This window comes from Tenrec ecaudatus, chromosome 5 (assembly GCF_050624435.1).
Source record: "Tenrec ecaudatus isolate mTenEca1 chromosome 5, mTenEca1.hap1, whole genome shotgun sequence".
NCBI classification, from domain to species: domain Eukaryota; kingdom Metazoa; phylum Chordata; class Mammalia; order Afrosoricida; family Tenrecidae; genus Tenrec; species Tenrec ecaudatus.
In genome coordinates, this window is record NC_134534.1 from 152,413,964 (window position 1) to 152,437,247 (window position 23,284).

Consider the following 23,284-nt stretch of genomic DNA (forward strand, 5'->3'; position numbering starts at 1 on the left):
CCCCAGGAGGACAAACAACAGAAACCGTGGGAGACAGCAGTCAGTATAAGGTATGAAAATAACAATAATTTATCAAGGGGTCACCAGGGTGGGGGAGAGGGGAGGAAGAGCTAAAAAGCTGATAGCAAAGGCTCAATAGAAAGCAAATGTCTAGAAAAGAATGCAGGCGACACTATGTACAAATATGCTTGATACAATCGATGTGTGGATTGTTAAGTTGTAAGAGTCCTCAATAAAATGATCATTTAAGTGAAAAATAATAAATAAATAAAGCACAGGGCAGAATGAAAAACATCAAAGTATATCACAGGTAGTATTTTTCTCAGTATTGTGTGTGTAACGGGTGGTGATTATAAAGCATGTGTGGGATTTGCAATGGGTCAATGGTCCTAAAGGTGTAACAGCCACTGCTCCAACTAGAACTTGGCATTTTCAAGACTCCACAGAAGGGTACGGCTCACTGCCTGGCTATGCCTAACTCCCAAGGAGCTCAGCTAAGGGAGATGTAAGAGGGCACTGAGGCACTGAGAGATTCAGTGGCTTATTCAAGAGCCTCGGGTTAGTGGGTGTGCGGGCGTAAAGGCTGTGGAATTTTCGGCAGCAGACTCTCCATGGGTTTCCCGTTCCCTGTCCGCGGGGTGGCAGGCACTTTTCAAGCCCTGTCATGTGCGCAGTGCTCTCGGCACCGGCAGGTTTGGGTGAGGAGCTGCAAAGCCACAGGGATCTACTCACCCTGCACAAAGCTCACCAGCTCACAAGCGAAACGCCCCTGGGGCTGCTGCTCACTTACCCCATAATCAGGACCACCCAGTTCTTTTATCCGGACCTCCCAGTGTCCTTTTTCTCTCAGCAGTTTGTTGATTTCATCATTCAAGTCACGAATTCGGAATTCACCTAAACCAGCTACAAAACAAAAAACATTATCAACTCTGCCAAATAATCCTCAATGAGATATTCACAAAGGCACACAACATAAAAATAGTCATTCATGTGATTGAGCTATGGAATGATGCTATATGTATTAACTCCCAATTAAAAATATTTTAAAATTTAATTATACACACACACACATACATTGCAATTTATAAGAAAAATAAATGAGAAGGGCAAAAAAATATGAACAAAGTGCCCACTAGTGTTGGGAGAGAAAAAAAATCTCTTCCTATCAGCAACTGAAGAACTATAAACTGGACAAATCCTGAATTCCCACTTAAAATAGCAAAATCTTGATATAAACAAATAAAGCCTAGCAAATGTCAGCAAATGCTAGTAGCAGCAATCTGTTGGGATCAGCTCTCCCGGGAAAAGTTAGAGACTTTCTTCAAGATTTCAACATAAACATGAAATCCACTGGGATTTTTAGTTACAGTTCTATTTGAAGAGAGAAAGAATTGATGTCTTTACTGTCTGTCTCCCAATCCATGAACACAGTAACAGAGTAAGTCAAGGAGTATTGCTCCAGAAGATAACCAAACAAACACAAAAGCAAAACGCGTAGCTACTGTTTCTCTGGGAGCCCTGGTGGTGTAGTGATTACACAATAGACTGCGACCTGCAAGGTCAGCAGTTTGAAACCACTAGCTGCTCTGTAGGGGCCAGGGCTTTCTACTCTGTAGAGAGTTACAGCCTTTACCCCCCTCCAGGGGGAAGAACAGCAGAAACCATGGGGGGAGACAGCGTCAGTGTGAGTTATGAGAACAATAATAATTTATAATCTAGCAAGGGACCCCAAGGGGGGGAAGAGGAGCTGATATTGAGGGCTCAATAGAAAGTAATTCTCTAGCAAAGAATGATGGCGACTCTCTCTCCCAGCAGCTCCTACACACAGCTCCGCACAGGGGCCCAGGGGTGCGAGGGGTGCCTCGGGTCTCTCTCTCTCTCTCTCTCTCTGTTGTTTATTATAATGCCTGAAACTGCTTTATCCTTTATTAAAAATTCACTTGGATCACACACACACACACAAAAATGGCAACATATGTACAAATATGCCTGATACAATTGATGTATGGATTGTAATAAGAGTTGTAAGTCCACAATAAAATGATCTTTTAATAATTTTTAAAAAAGGTTACAGCCTAAAAAACCCACAGGGGCAGTTCTATCCTGTCTTCTAGGGTCGCTTTGAGTCGGCGTTGACTGGGTGGCAGCAAGTTTGGGGTTTCTTGTTTCTATGTCCTCAGGGTAGGTCTGTACATTTCCTAAGTGATGTTTCCATCATCTCTCGAACCTTTCCCTGGAGAACCCTGAGCTCTCTGATCCTCAAGGGACCCCGTATCATGTTCCCTTTCAAGGTGAGGAACAAAAGGAAGGCTGAAGGGCAACATCCAGGCTGTAGGATGCCGGGCAAGGCTTCCCGTGGAAACTGGCACGACAGCCCCTGCTAGCCCGCACACAGGGAGCAGATGCAGTCATGATGGAGAAAAATTCCTCACCAGCGCAGTTTTCAGTTTTCTTAAACGTCTTCCTATTAAGCCCGTGATCATCGTGTCCTTTGAATCCCCAAAAAATTGCTTTACACCTTCTGGGATTACTTCTGTCTTGAATTTAAGTGGATCACGAGTTATCCTTGGAAGCCACAGCTGTGAATGGACCTTTCTCTTTGGATCCTATTGATAAATCCAGACTCTTCTCAGCTCTGATTCATTCTATAAAAAGGTCTTCCTCTAGTTTTGAGCTTGCTTAAGACTAAGGAAAAGATCAACTCTTTGAGTTAGAGTTGGGATGTATTATCTTTTTTCATATTGCTGGATTTAACATGACGATAATTTGAGGATTTTCATATGGACATTTATGAGGCATTCCAGTCTACAATTTTTCATTCCTTGAAATGTCTTTATCCTGATTTTAGCAAACTTCTTCCATTTTCTGGAAGAGACTGTGTATACCTGGCTTTATTTCTCTAAATGTTTGGTCGGATTCACTAGCAAGTCATGTAGGCCTAGAGACGTCTTTTTAAAATCATTTATTGGGGGCTTGTACAACTCATCACAATCAATCCATCCACCGTGTGTCAAGCACATTTGTACATTTGTTGCCATCATCATTCTCAAAACATTTGCTTTCTGCTTGAGCCCTTAATATCAGCTCCTCATTTCCCCCTCCCTCTCCGCATCCCCCTCCCTCATGAACCCTTGATAATTTATAAATTATTATTATTTTGTCAGGCCTAGAGATTTCTTCGTTGGAATATTTTTTCACTGAATTCGATCTCTTTGATAGACACAGGGCCATTCAGGTTACCTATTTCTTCTAGAGCAGTGTTGGTAAGCAGTGGCACCACTGACATGTGAGACGAGGTAATTGTTCTGAGTTACAGGGTGCTTCGCAGCATACCTGGCTCCTACCCAATTAATGCCAGTAGCAGCCGTCCCTTCCACTCCTGAACTGTTACACCCCAAACTTCTCCAGGCACAGCCAAATGTCCCCTGAGGGGTAACATCGCCTCCAATTAAGAACCACTTTCCTTGAGTCAGGGTTGGTAGCTTGTGTCCTTCAAGGAATTCGTCCCTGTCGTCCAAGTTGGTGAATTTATGAGCATACGGCTGTTAATAATATTCCCTAATTAGCCCTTGGACTGCTAATGAAAAGGTGGGCCGCTCAAACGACCAGTCACTCCAGACAGTCCCGGCCTTGCAACCCTCGGCGGGTTCTCCGTGAGCTGGAACCGATGCGATGGCAGTGGATTTGGTCCCTTTGACTATCTTTTTAGGGCCTGAGATGCTGGTCCCAATTTCTTCCCTGATGTTGGGTAATTTGTATCCTCGATCCTTCTTGGCTAGAAGCCTATCAACGTCATTGATCTTTCTGATTTGCTGGTGGCAGAGTGGTTATGCGAGGCCAGCAGCTGGAAACCAGCAGCCAGTGAGGAAAACCTGGCCACATTGACTTCTGACCTTCTCTCTGCCATCACCTTCATTGTACATGCACTGGGGTTAACTTACTTTCCTTTCTAGTTTGTAGGTTAGATACTTAGGTTATCGATTTGAGACATTTATTTTTTAATACTTTAATGCTATCGATCATCTAAACAGTACTGCTTTAGCTGCATTCTGCAAATTTTGAGATGTTATTGGTTTTTCATTCACAAACAATTTAAAGTACTTTCTCATTTGACTTTCCTTTTTGATACATGGATTATTTAGAAGTATGTGGTTAAATTTCCAAATCCTTGGGAATTTGCTAGTAGTTTTTCTGTTATTGATTCCTGGGCAATTCTGTTATAAATAGGAAAACTGTCTGCATGCCTTACAGTGTACGGTTCAGGATACATTCTATCTTAATGAGTGTCCCATGTGCACTTTTTAAGAATGTATTCTGCTTTTAGTAAGTGCGGTAAAAATGTCAACTGTACTACACAGATCGAGAGTGCTTTCAGGTCTTAGATGTCCTTCCTGGTAACTTAATGATGAACTTGAGAAGCAAGCACTTTAACGAGATAAGGTCAGCTTACCATTCTGGATTTGAGCCACTTTTTTAGAGATCTCTCCAATAATCTGTTCAATAAAAAAAGGTTAAAAAAATTATGACTTTTTAATATTCCTAAAATCATATAAAAATGTAATTCCAAATTAGTAGCTAAAAATAGTTCGAATTTTGGTTTAAACAGGTAAGAAAATTAAATCAGAGACATAATTTCTACAAAGATCAGATTTACCCAGAACATACCTGCCGTCTCCATTTCTCAGCTTTGGGCAGCTCTGTACACTCAGAGGCAAGAAAGGGCCGTCTTTCCTAGGGAGAAGCAAGACACATGTGTTGCCCCGGCGCTGGCAAACAAGCTTTCTGCAACACTCACACCTGGTTCACACCTGGTCTGCACACAGCTGAAGTCTCAGTTCCAGAGGGTTCTGATCAAGCCTAAATCACAAGCTACGATTCCTCTTTAGGAAAAGAACCAGAGACAAAAGCATCCGTATCAGGCGTCCTCAAACTACGGCCTGTGGGTCACATGCGGCCCGCCGGGTGTTTTTGTCCCATTTGTTTTTTCACTTCAAAAAAAGATGTGCAGTGTGCATAGGAATTTGTTCAGGCCCTCCAACGGGTCTGAGGGACAGTGAACAGGGCCCCTATACTTGAGGCAACTTGGATGTTTAACTATTACGTATATGGAGATTCTCTTCTATACTACTGAGAACTGGCTAAATAAACTACATTCTATCTACTACATGAACTATTTATACTACCTTAAAAAATGATAGCTATTAACCTTTAGAACACATATTTGCTTTACTTAAAGTAAAAGATATAAAACTGTATTTAGTGGAATAGCTGTTAGAACACAGACACCTACACTAACACATAAGTAAAAACATTGCAAAGGAATACCTAGAAAATGTTAATAATTGTGGTTATTTTTGATAGTGAAAATGAAAGAGGCTTTCCCCCTGCTTTTTACTTTTCTTCATTTTCCAAGTTTTCTATGAATATTTGCTTTAATAAAAAATGTTAGTTGAATCATTGAAGGTAAATGGTAAGTCTGTGTTCAGAGGCGTCTTTATAACATCCTCTGTATTTTTGTTTGAAACATTTCATAATTAAAAACATTTGAGCTACAGCATAAACAGGTGTGTGTATAAATTTAAAAGGCAGGTAGGCAAAGAATATCATATATTATCCCTAGCCTGGCTAAGTCTCCATGAGTTATCTACTACTTTCAGCTTAGAGCTGCTCCCACATCATACTCACTGACTAATAGCCAGTGTAAGGCAAAGCTGGGGTAACAGAGGACTCAACTATGTGCCAGCAATGAAAGAAGGAAGCAACAGCCAGGGGATCACAGTGCCCCAGCCGGGGGGCAGAACTCCTGGAACTCAAGTGTGCAGAGTGCCAGCAAGCACAGACAAGCAGCAGTCAGAGCTGGAGTTCCAAGTCTCCTCAGGAGGGAGTGCTATTGAATTCGTTTTTGACACTTTACGATTCATGAGGAAGTTATGCACCAACCTTCACTTTTCCTTCTTCCAGCTGCGCTTGGCGGAACCTCGCCAAGGCCGTCCTACCAGGGACAGAAAAGATGCCATTAGATTCTGCTCACAGATGTCTTATCCCCTAGAGACAACTCGTGGCCATCTTGAAAGTCCTTCAGATGTACACCGTGATAACGGCTGGTTAAGGACACAAAGAAGTAGGGTTTACAAGCCATCCGTGTCCGTAAATACCCAGTTCCTCTTCGACTTCCAGTTGTGTGCAAGCGCGGTGGACCACTCCACTCATCAGACCACAAAACAGCCTAAAAACTAGGCAACACGGATTAGAGAAACCAACGGGCAAATGCGGGAATGCTATTTTAATACATATAGAAGAGAAACTGCTTCCCCAAGGGGTCATACACCAAAAACTCTAATACTGAAAAACACTCCCTGGTACATAGTATGTTCCTATAAAATTTACTTGCAAAAAAAATTTTTTTACTTCCAAAAGCCAGTTGATACTTACATGGCCTTTTCTGCATTTCGAGCCTAGGAGAGAGGAATGAAAAATGTCAATGTTTAAAATCTCAGGTCGTCCCCACCCCCATTTACTTTTCAGTGAAAAGGTTTACAAAGACACACTCATAAACAGAATGTTTGAACCAGTCTAGAAACTAGGGAACAGCATGTGAAGGTCAAGTCTATGACCTTATTACACTCTTAAAATTTTTACTCTCGCAGCCACTTGTGCCCTTGTACATCACAAGTCCTATTCATCTTCCATCCTTGAACGGAGTCACCACCCCACCCCCACCCTCAGAAAGTCCTTTTCTGACTCCTTACCTGTGGGGAAGGGCCCTTCACTTGGGCTCGTACCAACCATGGTACTTGCCGCCTGTCTCTTCCCCAGCAGCAGGATCTGGCGGGGGGGGGGGGGGGCCTCGGGATTGGCTTCCACAAGATGAGTTGTATGTAAGTAGTGCCACACTAGTACCACCACCGTCAGAGGACGTCCTTTGAGCTGTGAGTAGGAGGAGTACTTGCCGTGGTAGGAACGTGAATTTCTATCCCCTGCTCTGCCACATCCCTGAGGCGTGGTGTCTTACAGCTTCAGTGTTCCAATCTTACACCAGGGATTCTGTTTCTTATCCCACAGGAATGTCGCAAGGATTGAATGAGACTACATGAAACTATCAGCCATATAGCTAGCAGACAGATACTCAGCAAAATAAGTACCAAATGTAAAATCCCTACCTGATTCAAAGTAAACAAGATGATTTCTTTTTTAAGTGAGTACAATTTAAGTTTCCTTTCTTACCCTCCTTTTCAACTCGACAAATATTTAGTGGATAAAACATGATATCTATTACGGAGTAAATCAGAGAGGCTCTCCCACGGAAGCTGTCATCTTCAAGGCTAAGGTTGTGTCTTCCCTCTTTTGGAGATTAATTCTATCAACTTGGCTAGACTATTATTCCCAGGGATTTGACCAAACATGATACTAGTTCTTCCATAAGGTAATATAATCAAGCAGGAGAAAAGAAAGAATCAGGGGTTTCCTTAGGGTGTGTTCTGTCTCTAGATTTCAAATAGGCATGGCAGTAAAATTCTACTTGCACCCTGCTCTCTTTCTGTTGCCAACATGTTGTCTTGCTATAAGTCCCTGACAATCATTGAAGTAAGCTCTATCTATGGATCTGAAGAGAGAGAGAGGTGGCAGTCCAGTAGTAAAACTCTCACTCTCCATTCAAGAAGCTCTGGTTGTTTTCCTTGGGGGTATGATCCTCTGAAGACAAACCACACTTCCATCAAAGCCATGTCTCAATAAGAGCTATTCGGGATACTTGAAAAAAAAACAACAAAAACCACACATGACCATTTGGAATCTAACCACCACGACATCTGTCTGAAGTGGCAGAGATCACCAAAACCAGGTGCATCAGAAACTGTGGAACAGAGACTCCGAGGACCAACACCAAGACCGTGGGACAGCTTCCCCTCATCTGTTAGGACACTGTGGATCTGTGGGCCAGACAGACAAGCAGGCTTGCATTCGGGCCCATGGAGACAAAGGCAAAGGGACCCCGTGGCTGAGACTGAGGACTGGTGAGAGACTTGGCTGCTGGCTCAGGAGAGGCATTGCTATGGACCACTGGCTATATCCTTATTGCTTGCTGATCCTGACTTGTGGTAACCTATCAAAGTCCTTAATGTGCTCCCCTAATCCCAAATATTCCCTAAAATCTGTGTGGCCATTGCAACAAATTATCTATCCCAGCACGTCCATATACACAAATGGGTTTCAAAAAGTTTGTTGGAAAATTCTGGTGTCTTTTATTTTTTTCTATAACAAACAGAAATTAGTTTTATCAGAGTTTAAAATGCTACCAGATTGAATTCAGGACACTGGTTCTAGAAGGCGGCTTTCTCTCTGGGTCTGCTGTGGGAGGTCCTTGTCCTTGGCTTCCTGGTGAGCTTCTTGTGACACAGTATCTCTCTTCTCCCATCATCTTTAATTCCATCCCTCCCCGAACTTTCTAAAGCCTCCTCATATAGATGCACACACACACACACAATGCACACAGTACTGAAGTATGTCAGACATACTCATATATTTTATTAGCTGTTTCTCTAGAGAATTCTAATACATTATGCAATTGTTGATTAAAGTCTGTTTTATATATTTAATTAAATGTTTCTCCTTCTCTAACACGATGCTGCTACAGTGTTTCATTGCCATGCAGTGGATTCCTGATCCATGGTACCATGTACAATTGGACTGAACCACTATAATCCCTATGTAGGGTTTTGTTGTTGTTGAGAAAGAGCCCCGTAGTGCAGTGGTTAAAGTACTCAGCTGCTAACTGTAGGGTCCGGGGTTTGAACCCATCATAGCTCCACAAGACAAAGAAGTGACTGTCTGCAGCCTTGGAAACCGTGCAGCAGTTTTCCTCGGTCCCGCAGTCTCCCAGTCAGAATGAACTCCCGGAGAGCAACCAGTGTTGCTGACAATACACACATCAAGGCAGACACCAATTCCAAGTTTCTAGAAGTCCCACTCACTGATTCATTTTCTAACTGTATGATCAATCTCACCCTCCTTTCGGAGTTGTTCCTCCCTCATTAACATATGCTCACTACCCCTAAGGTTCCTATTTATTCATGAACCGGCACTGGGACAAACTGCATGACTGCTACTGTTGCCAACGTGACCCCATAGAGATCTTTTTTTACAAGCCCCTAATGCTCATAGCAAACGCTTTTACTGGTTCAGTTAAAATAGCTTTTGGTTTTAAGATTTCAGAGGCTCTATTTATTTAAGGCTGAAAGATTATCTTAGAGAAATCATTTCAGGGGTTCATCCAGCTTCTAGGAAGTCTGGAACCCATGAAAAGTGAAATTCTGTTCAGCATTTCCCTTCTTTTGATCAGAATTCTTCTATCGATTCCTTGATCAAAGTGCTCAATAGTGACAGCCAGGCACCATCCAGTTCTGGTCTCGTGGCAAAGGAGGCTGTTATTCAAGGAGGTCATTAACCTAACACTCCTCTAGTCCTTTCTTCCTTTCCTCTGTTTGATTCTCCTTCCTGTTCCTCCACTGCCATAGACATCAATTGTGTCTTGCAAGCTTTAGGACCATAGGCTCTCTGTTATGAACTAGGAGGTAAAACAGAAATACCAGTCATTATTAGGCCAATTAACTGGGATGTCTCAGGAAATCATAACCTTAAGCCTCCACAGCAAGGCATCACATCCCCTGAGGTGTTTGGTTGTACAGGATCCCTCCCTTGCCCCCCCCCATCCAGGAGAGCACACTTCTATGAAACCTTTTATAATCTATAGTGATGTGAAGCCATTCATTTATATGGGAAAAAAATTAGCCTCTTCAATGGCTCAATGCAAAACAAACACTGAATACCTTTTCTCATCTCTCTGCAATTCCTTTAGTTATCAAAGTCCTACAAGGTGGCAGGAGAAGGGGGGAACCAATCACAATGATGGACATATAACACCCCCCCCAGGAGGGGAGACAACAGGAAAGTGGGTGAAGGGAGACAGCTGGCAATGTAAGGTATGAAAATAATAATTTATCAAGGGTTCACGAGGGAGGGAGAGTGGGGGAGGGCAAGGAAAAAATAAGGCACTGATACCCAGGGCTCATGTAAAAAGAAAATTATTTCGGAAGTGATGACGGCAACATATTTACAAAAGTGCTTGACACAATGTATGGACGGATGGATTGTGCTAAGAGCTGTAAGCGCCCCCAATACTTTTTTTAAAAATCCCACAACGAGGCAATATGTCAAGGCATTAAAGATGCAAGGGCAAACAGATCTTCCTCTCAAGAGGTTTATAATGTTAGGGGAAGATGGACAACAGGTCATCTATTAAATTAGGGTATTATTAAATCAAATAACTTCAGAAACAAAGTCACAGCGGGTCTTCACCTCCACTGAGACTCGGGGTCATATAATTCGGCCCACTCTCAGCACCATGACTCCGGGAGGGCCCTCGGGTGTCTCAGAGCCTCAATTCCCTTTTTGATAATGTAAACAGTAAGGAGCCCTCGTGAGTGCGGTTGGGATGCTAGCCGCAAGGCCAGCAGTTCGAAACCACCGCCGTCTCCGGCGGGCAAACGAGACTTCCTAGTCCTGTAATGATGTGTAGCATCGGTAGTGTAAAGGCACTCAAATACTGTCCGAGACGGTAAAGCGCAAGCCTCAAGGTTCCAGTATCCGGCTACAATTTCCTAACATCGACAACGAGGCAGGAAGAGAATTCCCGCGCTACCGACAAGCCTGCGGCCAGCGGCCGTACAGGACTGTCCCGGGGCTGACCAGCACCCAGAAGGGTGAGGAGCCGCCCCAGCGGGCGCCCTCCCTTCATCCCTTCCTTCCCCCACTCACCATGGTGCGGGAGAGGGCGCCGCCCCAGGGCCGCGTGGCCCGGAACTCCGGAACGCCGCAGGCCGGAGCAGAAGCGGCCCTGATTGGAACTGAAGACTACGCCTCCGCAGAAAACGGCCTTTAGGTCGGAAGTATAAATGGAAAGACCGGAAGTGAAGGGCAGGACCGGAAGCAGGAAAGGAAACGCTGGGATTCAGTTGCGAGCCACTTTGCGGGAGTAACTGTACGTCACCACGTCGCACGCCTGCGTGGGGGGCGGGGCTTAGGCAAAATCTCACTTGCGTGGCGGCCCTGACGTTTCTTCAGTTCGGTGCCAGGAGGTCTCTCTTACTCTCGCGATAACAAGAGCTCTTTCTGACGTGAACAGCGACGATGTCCGAGGCCGTGGTGTGGGGCTGCGTGAGCTTGCACTTCCCAGGCCGGGTACCTCACCAGCCCTCTTTGTAAGAGGAGGGGCCTGCGTTTGGATGCGATTGGTCCTTGGACGCGGCGACAACCCCCGGGGCTCGCGGAGAGGCTCCTCCACGCGCCTGCGTGAACCAGCGCCCGGAGCCTGGTGGGGAGCTGCGTTTGCAGCTGGGAAGTCTGAAACGCCTGTTGGGCTGGGTTACATAAGGTGACCACGTCCCGATTTTTAACAATTTGCCCCGCGTCCCGTGGCGTTTTAAAAACGTCCCGATTTTTGGGAAGAATACACGACAAGCTAGGGAACAGCGGGAGAACGGGAAGGGGTATACATAATACATAACATAATGCCATTCAAACAGCTGCTGATTTGCTGCCCGTAGATGTGGAAAATATTGTTATTAAAATACATTCTTATTTCTATATATACACTGTCCGCGTTGAAATCTTGAAGAATTTTGTGAAACTACGGAAGTCGAATATCAAAATATTTGGTTACAGTAAAACGCGCTAGTTAGCTCTTTTGCCAGCTGTCAAAAGAATTTTGAAAATGTGCGATCCTACTTTCACAGGATAATTGTCCTAGAATTTTAGAAGAGTTTTTTTAAAAAGGAATCTTCAAAAACTTGGCTAGAGTTTGTACACAATCAAGCAGCTCGTTTTCAAAATGCTATAAAACGTATTGAAGGTGATAAAATTTTGGTAATCGAAGTAACAAATTAAGTTAATTTAAAATTTTAAGTGTCAAGAGCAGTTAGAAAATAATTTTCTTCCATTAACTATCCATAATAGTATAAGTCAGCTAGAACAAGGTGCAATAAATCGTGCAGATATCATGAATCACGTTAAAAAGTTGTATAGTAAATGAATAGATTATTTAGAAGAGTAGACGGTACATTACAATTATATTGAACATTTTCATTGGGTTACATTAAAACAAGAACTTAATTGGAATGATGTGCAAAAATCATTTGATCATATTACTCAAAGTTTCCCATATAGTAATATTTCCAAAAATGATCTTTTTAATTAGGTATCATTATTAAAAATATATATTGATAAGGAAAAGGTTAAATCTTGGGTATCAGCAAAAATCACAATAGAGAACAAATGGTTAGAAATATTTCATCATTTTGAAACAAACCATGTTCCATACAATAATGCACTAAAAATTGTGGAATACGCGCTGTCCTTACCAGGAACTAACTAATACTGAGACTGACCGCGTTTTTTCTACGGTAAATAAAGTGTGGACATCAGCAAAATTACAATTAAGTGTTGAGACTTTGAAAGCCATTTTATTTTTTTTTTTGAGAGGGGGGAGGGAAGGAGGACAAGGGGGAAAGGAAAAAGGGGAGGAGAGGGAGTTGAGGAGAGAGGGGGGAGAGACCAGCGAGAGAGCTGAAAGCCATTTTATGTGTAAAATATAATTTAACAAATTCTTGTGAAAAATTTCATGACCTTTTAAATGACAGCAATCTACTAAAAAGTTTCACTCAAATGAGAAATATGCCAAAGAATAAAATAATACTATACATAATTTTAATGTATTATATTTGTAAATTGTACTTATGTTGAAATTTTTAAAATATATTACAATACTATTTTTGCGTTCTATGAAAATTTTTGTTGCTCCATATAGACCAAAATTTTAATCAAGAACCCTCCTCCCCGCCCAGTCAATAGGGTCCTGCTTTACCAAGGTTAAAATCTGGTCACTCACTGTTCTGTTGTCCGGCCCCCAGGGAGGAGGTCACATGTAGATCCTTATCATCGGTTTCCCCTTTAAAATAACAAATGTTATGCAAAACAATGTACCGCGTTGGGTACAAAATTACTGATTATAATTAGACTAGCAGGGAGGTTTTAAAGGGCTCATGTTCTCAGAAATTGGAGCTGGCGGGCTTCTAGAACCCCTTCATTCCCCACGCCATTTACTTAGGAGTTGGGCTTTTACGGACTCATCCCCTCCCTCTGAAATGGCCTGTTTTTCTGAGCAGGGCCAGTGCGACCCTATAGAACTGGTTAGAACGTCCCCTGTGGGTTTCCTACACTAACACTTTACTAGGGTTGAAAGCCCTCTCTTTCTCCCACGGAACAACTGGTGGTTTTGAACTGCTGACCTTGTAGTTAGCAGCCCAAAGAGTAACCACTGTACCACCAAGTTCCTAACCCTCTTAGGGACTACATTTTTTTTCACCTCTCAGGTAGTGAAGGGTGGTTAACTAAATAATGAACTGTGGGCACTGAATCAAATGTTGCATGTCATAAAAATTTTTAAGGTCTAGCTTCCCCTTGGCCTTTCCACCTCTGGGCTAAAGGAATGTGAGCCCAGAAACAGCCACCTTGAACTCAGAAATGTAAGCATGTTAAAGTCCTGCTCAGACCTTGGAACACTTAATTCTGACAAATAAGAAATAAACTTACATTTTTTAAGGCACTGCATTTGAGGGTCTTTTGTTGGGAGGGTGCGTGTTAAAGGAGGAAAAAGTATAATCTCTACTTATGTTTATATAACTTATAAGCAGAACTTTATATAGCTGGTTCCAAAAGGCAGGATTATGCTCCTCAAATAGCTTCTTAAAGGATGCAGATGTCCCTGATACCAGGATTCAAGAGGTATTACCCATGTGGATTGTCCACCCCCTGCCCCCTTATCCATTTCCCCTGCCCACTATGGCCATGTGGAAACGCTCACATTCTGGGGACCTCCAATCCCCTGGAACAGGAGCGTTGGACTTCATCAGTCTATCCCATCTCCATAGGCATGCTGATTGATGCCAAGCCCCCCAGCAAAGCCTCAAGGCTTGTTTGCAATGCTCCAACAGTCTCCTGCTGGATGCCAGTCACTTTAGGATTCCTAGACATTGAGTTGCTCAATGACATTTGGCCTCAAGCTCACTCAGCTATTATACCTTCTGTTAATAACCCTGCTGGGCCAAGATCAAGTGTAGTAAACTTGTTATATGAACCCAAATTAATTATCTTCAATTATCAAAATTTATTTGATAATAATTTTAATTATTATCCAAATTAATTACTTCTGAAGACAGTAAGGGGCAGATTTCCTCATACTTGCAACCAAGAACATCCCAATTACACCATTTCTCTTGCTCCATTTTGCTAAATGGTCTTACTTTCTCTGCTTCCACTCATCTGCCTTTGTCCATGCCATTCCTCTGGCTTACAGCAGCACTCTACCTGTCTCCCTTCATTTTACTCCGTGCCAGGCCCGTGCCGGGCTCTACTCTCAGCCTGGATCCTGCACACTTTCTACTACTTCCAAGCTCTGCGGCCCTCAATGACTGATATAGCCTGTTAACATACATGTTCCTTTGCTGTGGAACTCGTAAAATAGTATTTACCTTCCTGTTCTCTTATCTCCTTCTATTTGTGAACCTGCAATCTTTGCCTTACAAAACTGTCATTTGACAGGTGATACTGCTGGTAAAGTCGTTAGAATAGGGCAATGTGACGTTCTCGATTATGAGGCTTAAACTAAACCCCAATGTAGTCCACCAGGCCAGGGTCAAGGTCTTCAGAAGGCTGTAAACAATGACTAGCTTTTAAATCATTGGACTGAAGATTATATTGCTTGTCCCCATGGGGTCTTTGCATTGTGTGTGCAGAGAACTGCTTTGGGTTTTCACAACTGTTGATCATTTGGAAGTAAATTGCTCAGCCATTCGTCCAAGGCACCTTTGGTTGCTCTTCCCAGAAAGCCAAGCCATAACTGTGGCTTACAGAAAAATTTCTCCCAAGGTGTCTCCCCCAAATATATACCAAACCCAAGATGCTCCTTGCTACACATGGTAAATGACTGTACACTAGGTCATCGAAAGTAGATTAAAGATTATTCTCCCTAAGGGTTATCAGCCATCTAGAGCAACCAGACTGTATAGTCTGGCCCACTACATAGGGCCCACTCCCTTCTGATAAGGACAGTGATTGTTCCCTTGAAGGAGTGCCGGAAGGCAAGATCAGATCAGGACCACTCAAGGATGACCAAGGTTAGGCTACCACATTGAGTCTAGGGTCCGCTCATCTTGCCACTTATGTACCCCTCTTCCCTCCTTTTACTATTGTGTGTACACCCCTAGGTCATCCCCCTCCTATTGCTTACATTGCCTATGTTACACTCCCTTCCTATGATGTAGGTCGTTATCTGTAATCAGGAGGCTTTCATGCCCCCAAAGATATATAGAAATAAATCTCAGTGCCCTCTCCTGCCCTCTGTCTCCCACCTCCACATGTACTACCAAGAGGAGCTAAGGTGAGCATGCTACCATGAAATGTCTATTTCTCTCCTATTCTCTATGACTTTACTATAGTCTTTGTATGTCATAACTGTAGCATTGCGCCTCCCGAATCTGTGATAGTTGTGAGGGGTCGGTTGTGCCCCCACATGACTAAAGATGCTGTCATGTAATCCCTACTCCTCTCTGGGAAGTTCATCATCAGGACGCAGCACTAATGAAAAAGACAGTGTTGCCAAACCTCTAGCCAAGAGGAAGCATACAGACTTGGGTACTTCCAAAGTAGAATGCCACTTTGACAGATACCTAAAGGTGTGCAAATGGCTTTGGAATCAGACCATGGGCAGGCACTAGAGCACTGCTGATGATAGAAAACTCTTAGAATACCTTGATTGGGCTGAGTGGAAATCTCACATGAACACAGTTCAGCTAACGAGGGCAGGGAAGGGAAGAACACAGCAGGAAAAACTGTCACTAGCTGGGAATTCCCAAATCACCACGTCCTTATTTCTTCTGCTTAACGGTTCTCCTTACATTTTTCTACATGCAACGAAAGTGGCAAGCAGGCAGAAATCTCAGGGAAAGGCCCACATTGACAAGGTCTGTGTCTGTAAGACTAGAGGACACAACTCAGCGCATTTCCCCCCACTCTATAGGATCCCTTTTACTTCCGTTTCCTGTGACGTGTTTTTCAATTTCTCCTGAGCCTTTACCAGCGATACCTTTAGTGTTCATGTGCCTACAACAGTCCATCAACAGATGAATTGTTAAGCAAAGTGTGGTTTATACATGTAGTGAAATATCAGGAAATGTTCTGATACCAAGCTTTGATATGGATGAATCTTAAGACCATTATGCTAAGCTAATTAAGTCCAAATGCAAAAGAGTGTTTTATGATCCCACTTCCAGGAAATACCTAATAAAGGCAAAAAGATGGACACAAAAGTTTGCTCATTGTTACTGGAAGACTGGCCTATCACCAGCCCTTATTGTTTGTGTAGTGTCCTTATTGTTTGTGTAGTGTCACTTAAGAGTGTAATGAGCACAAGTCAAGGATTCCTATAGTATTTCAGTTCATAGCTGTCCTATCCTCGTAAGGTTTCCCTTTCTCAAGTGTTGTAAGCACCACTGGCTGAACCAATGACACTACCAGTGTCTAGTGGCTACACATTGGACTGCTAACAAGTTCAGCGATTTAAGACCAACAGCCAGCTCTGAGGGCAACGAGTGATTCCTTGGGTGGGTGGTGAGGCAGGTGGGGGGTGTTGACAGGGAATACTGGGGGGAAATGGAGAGCTTATAATGCTGAGTACAAGAAAGAAAATGTTCTAAAACTGATTGTAGTTATGACTGTACATCTCTTCTTGATGTGATTGAACTATGGAATTGTATGTGAATTATATTGTGGGGGGAGGTCAGATGCTTACAGACATCCTCCCTGAAGACAGTCACCAGGGAGTATGCCCCACTCTTGACTGTGAAGGACAATGGACATTGATTTGGTCCCTGTAGGTGGGAGTTCACACCCTACTGATAATGGTTCCTATGGAGATCCAGAGAACAGGTCAAAGTTAAGCTGCTATCTTAAATCTAGGAAGCTGCTATCTTAAATCTAGGATCCGCCCATCTTATCACATGCATACCCCCAATCCCTTCTCTTCCTATTGCATGTATACTCCTAGACCACCCCTTTCTGTTACTGTATTACCTATAGCACAACCCCTTCCTGTGAAGTATGTCTTTACCTGTAATTAGTGGGCTGGCACGCCCCCAAAGGTATATAGGTCTGGGTTAGCAAGAGCTCTCTCGCTCAGCTCGGCTCCTCCTCTCCTTTTCCATCCTCGCACCCTTGTTCCCTTGCCCTCCTTCCCTTTCCCCTCTCTCCACGTGGACCATCAAGTGGGGCTGAGGTGAGCAATGCTACCATGAAACATACCTGACTCCATTATTGCAATATCTCTATTATCTCTCATGCTCTTGATGACTTTTAATTAATATACACACACACACAAATACATATATCAAGCATACAATTGTGCCTACTAAACCTGTTATTAGTGTGGGGGGCTGGTCCCCCACCTCATACCACATTATATGCCAGTAAAAAATGTTTTTCCCAGTTAAAAAAGAAACTATTAAAAAGGCATTTTACATCTAATTACTTTATTTGGGAAAAAGTTACAAAATTATGTGATAAAAATGTTTTTATGACAGGGAAGGAGGAACGACTAGTGCTTGAGGTAGTTACATAATTTTATGTCCACTAAATAAAGAAGAGGTGGAGCCTTGCCTGTCAATCAGGTAACAGCCTAAGGATGCTTCCTTGTGAGTGGGGTCTTTCCATGTTGATTCTGGCAACTCCCTCTCTTTCCAGGGAGAGGCAGGACACACTCTCACTGCTGCTTCACTTTCCTGTTGACAAGCCACATTGAGCCATGCTGATGGCAGCCAGAGCCCTGGAGATGCTTCCACCACCACTGGATCAGTAAGACTTTCCACCCACCCACCAGCCTGTGCTCTTCCTGCATTTGGCATTGTTACATGTGCTACCTGCGTCTGAAGAGGAATTCGGGGGCTAATCTTGGATTTATGGGCTAATATCAGACTTATGGACTTGATCTGAACTGGGCTGGGCTGCTTCTTGATGAAGTTCTCTCTTAGACATGTTGGATCTGTTTCTCTAGCCAACCCGGGTCTAACACTTTGCTTAAGGAGTGAACTTTCTGTTTGGGATAACACTCGAGATAAACATATTTGCCTCCCCTCCAGGGAAACCCTGACAAAGCTGCCATCCATGGACTCTCATGGCATCACCCTTATAACATGTGATGGTCATGAAATTCTCTAGTCGTTACCATGTTTCCCATTACCCTGAATCAGTTAGCATGATAGAACAATGGAATGGCCTAAAACCACACTCATGGTGCTAGATAGGTGGCAGTACTTTTCAGGATTATTTCCCCAGGAGGCTGTATGATCCTTTAACCCTATCCAATATGATAGTTTGTCCCAAAGACAGAGCTCCTAGGTCAGAGTGGGGATGTGACTGGCACCCCTTACTAATACCCCTAGTGACCCCGTTTATGCAAGAGATGCGCCTTAGAGGTGAGGATGGGGACATTTCGACATGTACTTTGGATATTTCACCAAGAAGGACCAAGTGCTCTAGACATTGATTGTTCAGTGGTGGAATTCTCACTTCTCTCCAATTCCTGGAGATGGTGCTTAGCAGGTCAATAAGAAAGGAGTGGATTCCCAACAGAATGGATTGGTAGAGTAGCCTCAAACAGCACAGATTCTGAAGATGACCCGGGATTGGGCAGTATTTGGTTCTGTTGTGTAGTCACGATGTATCAGAACTAACTGGGTGGCATTGAGTTTGGTTTGCGGGTGGTGGGAAGAGAGCTCATAGTAAATTTCTAAGAAAAACGTGTAGCACTACAGAAAGAAAACCTGGGAGACGTTGCCACAGTGATCAAATCTGCAGAGAAGCTCAATACAAAAGACACAACATTGTCACAAAGCTGCCAAATGTCTAGGCCAGAAACTACAGGGGATAAGAGGAAACAGATAATGTGGGAGAAAACTCACTGCCCCTGGTCGGTTGGACTGATTCCAACTTAACAAGGGAAGGGGCAGAAAGCCTACATGCATCACATCATCATCCATGTCGGCTAGCATCACACCCTCCCCAGAAAGGTGCAATGCCAGCCATCACATTTGGGATGAGTTCATCAAATGTTTGACCAGTACAGCCCGCAATGTTAGAAACAGACGGATAGTCCTTGGCCCAAAAGGTTCCGCACACTTGCTATAGTGGGGTGGACCTGCCCCTCTGGGTTTCTGAGGCTCTGAAAGCCTCATCTTTCTCCCCGAGGGGCTGCCAGATACTGTGGAAACCTTGTAATGAGCAGCCCAATACTTCATCCGAGATCCTTATGGATGAGATACTCAAGGAAACGGTTCTATGGGAGGGAGGGGGGAAAATGTGGAGCTGATACCAAGGGCTCAAGTAGAAAGCAAATGTTTGGGGAATGATGGCAACATACATGCAAATGTGCTTGACATACAATGGATGTATGCATGGATTGTAATGAGTTGTATGAGCCCCCAACAAAATTAATTTAAAAAGGAAATGGTTCTAATCTCTTCAAAGGCAGCTATTGGGGGGTAGGAGTAGAAAAATTAAGAGATGAACCAGTCTGGGGGGCATATGACTATGCAGGATCAGCAGCTATGTGTACATTTGGCAGCTCAAACTCAAGCCGTTACTTGCTCGTGGTGTCAAAACTGACCCAGCAGTATTTAACTGTACTAACCAAAGGCAACTCAAACTCACCTGGTAGCCTTCGCAGCCAGTATTACTCACCTCATTTCTTAGCATTTACTGCAGGTATACATATTTAATGTGTAAACTAACATTTTCCCCTATGGGCAGAACAAATGCTGGATTTATAGGAAACTGAGGACCCAAAAGGGAGTGGGGAATGCCTAACCTCTAAACTCTTTACCACAGGGCTTGGAAGACTGGCACTAGAGAAAGACAGTTCCCATACAGAGACAAAATCTTATATTCTCTTAAAGTTCAGAGAATAAAATGATCTTATTCAGAAATAAAATCTCCACAAAATGCTGATATAAAGCGATTTTTGGCAGGCAACTGGCTACTCCCTAGGGGACTAAATGCCTCTTTTCTTTAATGACTATCTTTAAGAGAAATCAAATCCTTCTCCAAATCCGGTCACACCCAAGGAGCAGTTATTTCCTTCTGATGCCCAGGACTGATCAGATTGTTCCCCTGAAGAGCTCTCAGGGACATCCAAGGTTAAGCTGTTGACTCACTCTAAATGCTAGAACAGTCTCAACTTGTGGGTTGTGAGCCCTTTGGGGCGGGGGTCAAACCACCTTTTCACAGGGGTCACCCGAGTCATAACAGGAGCAGTTAGTGATGAAGTAGCAACGAAAATAATTTTATGGTTGGTGGGACACCACCACATGAGGAACTGTATTAAAGGGTCGCATCACATTAGGAAGGTCGAGAACCGCTGGTCTAGACTGTGCCCACCCTGTACCATGTGCCTGCTGGAGGACTGTGAGCCTTGACTCTCCTGATCCCCATCAGGCAAGCGGGTAAGTTAAGTCCTTGTGCCACGCTGTTCCCATTTTCCACAACGGCACAATCAACTCCTCAGGACCCTTTCCCCACACTGGACGAGTTGATAGAAGGGGTTGGATGGCAAGTCAGAAAAGTACTGCTACTGGACTTCCAGGTCCCCGGGTGCATCACACGCATCACATGCATATCACACACACACACACACACACACACACACCCCACACACCCCCCCCTGAAAATTCAATTTTAAAAAAAATTGTGAAAAAAGAAAAAAAATGTGAGGGGGATAGTGTGTTTGGAGTTTGTTCACCAGGTCAGTTAACCAAGCTTTCTTTTTAGTTCTGAAAAGTTTGTGGCAGACGGGATTACTTTAGTCATGACAATGCACTTGGCTCACGCAGTCATCTCAGTGGGCCAGTTTGGGGAACCTTACTCACCTGACCTCACTTTATGAATGCAGGTTACAGGGCAGTGATTTAACATAGAAGGAAAAAAGGAGGTACTATCAGCCACCCAAAATATTTCCACAAATGGAATCGCAGAATTGACCATTAGTATAAGAGTACTTTTAATGTTTTCTAAAACAATTTTTATCTTTGAGAATCTCATTTTGTGGGACAGCACCCCCTTACATGTACAGGCTTATTCTAAATAAGGCATGGTTTAAACACGTCTCTACCAACTACTAAATCTTGTTAGGTACTTAGTTAAGGTTTACTGTGCCAACCTGGCCGATAAACACATGGGATTAGCTGAAGGGTGGATGTGTACGGTTCCATGAGCCTGGCCTCTCTTAGGTCTTGCTTTCTGATGGTCTAACCAGGGTACAGCAGCCTTAGCCAGTTCCCTGCTTCAGCTGGCAAGGCTCATTTCCTGCAAGACATCTGTGAAGCCACATGGACCTACCCTGATGCAGCCCTCGGTGCTGGAGCAGCTGCACGGAGACCCCTACCAGCGCTGAGGCTTACACTAACCAATTCTACTTTCCTCCTGCGTCAATGTTTTGTGAAACAGGAAGACTGCATGGATTGGGCTAATGAGGGACTCTGGCTTGGACAGCACTGGGTTGGGATGTTGTCTTAGTGTACACTAAAACTCTCATACATGAGTTTCTGTGGGTTTTTCTCTAGTCTACAGACTAACACAGGCACCTTCACTAATAGGTCCAACGAAAATTGGCTTTTCCAGTGTCATTTTCTAAATCAGTTCAATCAAGGGAGTACAGGGTAAGGCAACTTTCATGTTACTTCAATGGGAGTATTCTTGATAACTTTCTTGAAGTTTAAGAAAAAATAAAACTACTCTGATGACAGAGACCAAGACTGTTAAACACTGAGAAATGGTTCCTTTCATGGCGGCAAGGGTTGTCCCATAAGCATCTCAGAAGTATCATCTATCCTATAGCCTCGACCTCACCCCTTCAGAAATCTTGGGTCCCCAAACCCAAACCCTGAAAGGGAACATGAGTCCCCTTTTGACATGGTGTAAACCAAAGAATGCAGAATACATTAGAGAAACCCACTAAAGAAAATACCATCTTCAGAAGCATGTAGACCAACCTAAGTGGAAGATATCAAGAAGTTTCCCACTTCATATTTTCAATAAAGGTTTCTACTGTGATCTTGTAGTTATTTTGTGTGATTTTTACTTACTTTCAAGTGGTTAAAAAAAATACAAGTTGTTGAATCCTCATGGAGCAGTATTCAATGTACTGGTTATTCTTTGAACTCTACAAGTTTTGGGTAAACTAATCCTATTAAGTTAAATGAAGCTTCAGAAAACTGAAGACTAGCTGATTTACAAGTGGTTGTAAAGAGTATTAAGATTAATCAAGTATGCAACAAGACAGCAAACATTGAAGAGGGAGGCAAAGCAAGATGAAGTTTTATTCATTAGACAAGGCATAATTCACTGTCGTACCTCCATTTCTCTCTCCCTTATCCCCTTCAACACACTTTTAAATCCTTTACTCAGCTACTTGTAGAGATGGAGGGCCAAAGCCAGTAAGAGAAATGTTAAGGGGTTGGTTTTCTTCCATGCCCCAAGGCTCCTTGGGAAAAGGGAATTCAAGAAGCTGTTAAGAATCCAGTTTTCTTACTCAAAGCTGCTCCCTCTCCGCCTTGTCAGCGTGATGGCACAGGCACACAAAGATGGGAAGTCAGCCTAAGACACGCAAGGCAATGTTACTCGGAAAATTGTTAACAAAAGGCACCTCAAAACCAAGTCTCTTTCACTCCTAAACTGCATTAAAAATAATAAAAACAAAAAACTCAGTGGCGACGAGTTAACAGACTCATCGTGCCCCTTTAGACAGAGAACTGCCCCTGTGAGTTTCCTGCAGTGGAATGCCTCCATCTTCCTTCCTGGGAACAGCTGGAGGTGCAATGGCAGACCCTATGGTTAGCAGCCAGTTAGTAATTCACTTAGCCAGCGAGGCTCCCAACTGCTAAATTAGCTCTCCTATAAAATATCTGCTGCATTCATTTATAAAGGCCAACACAAATTCTAATGAAGGAACACTTGTGGTCTGCAGATACAGGTCCTTAATGTGTAACAAGTTGCAAAGCAAAGCGAGCTAGGTTCTAACAAAGATAGCACAATGAAATGGGTGTGAGGCAGAGCGGTTCTAAAGGTTAAAGCCTTCTATCTTTCCAACACAAAGCTCTGTTTAATATGGGAGAATAAAAAACAGTAT

At 43.4% G+C, this 23,284-nt stretch overlaps 1 protein-coding gene across 1 annotated transcript in view; it reads right to left on the reverse strand.

Annotated features, from left to right (window-relative positions):
- ISY1 (ISY1 spliceosome associated protein) overlaps positions 1-10,970 on the reverse strand; it is a 28,911-nt gene extending 17,941 nt beyond the window's left edge. The window contains exons 1-6 of the mRNA XM_075550103.1: positions 10,813-10,970; positions 6,433-6,455; positions 5,941-5,992; positions 4,666-4,731; positions 4,451-4,493; positions 791-903 (exon numbers count right to left, since the gene is read on the reverse strand). Of these exons, the coding sequence (XP_075406218.1) occupies positions 791-903; positions 4,451-4,493; positions 4,666-4,731; positions 5,941-5,992; positions 6,433-6,455; positions 10,813-10,815 (300 nt within the window). The 5' untranslated portion in view covers positions 10,816-10,970. The remainder of the gene's footprint in view (positions 1-790; positions 904-4,450; positions 4,494-4,665; positions 4,732-5,940; positions 5,993-6,432; positions 6,456-10,812) is intronic.
- Positions 10,971-23,284: the final 12,314 nt, after the last annotated feature.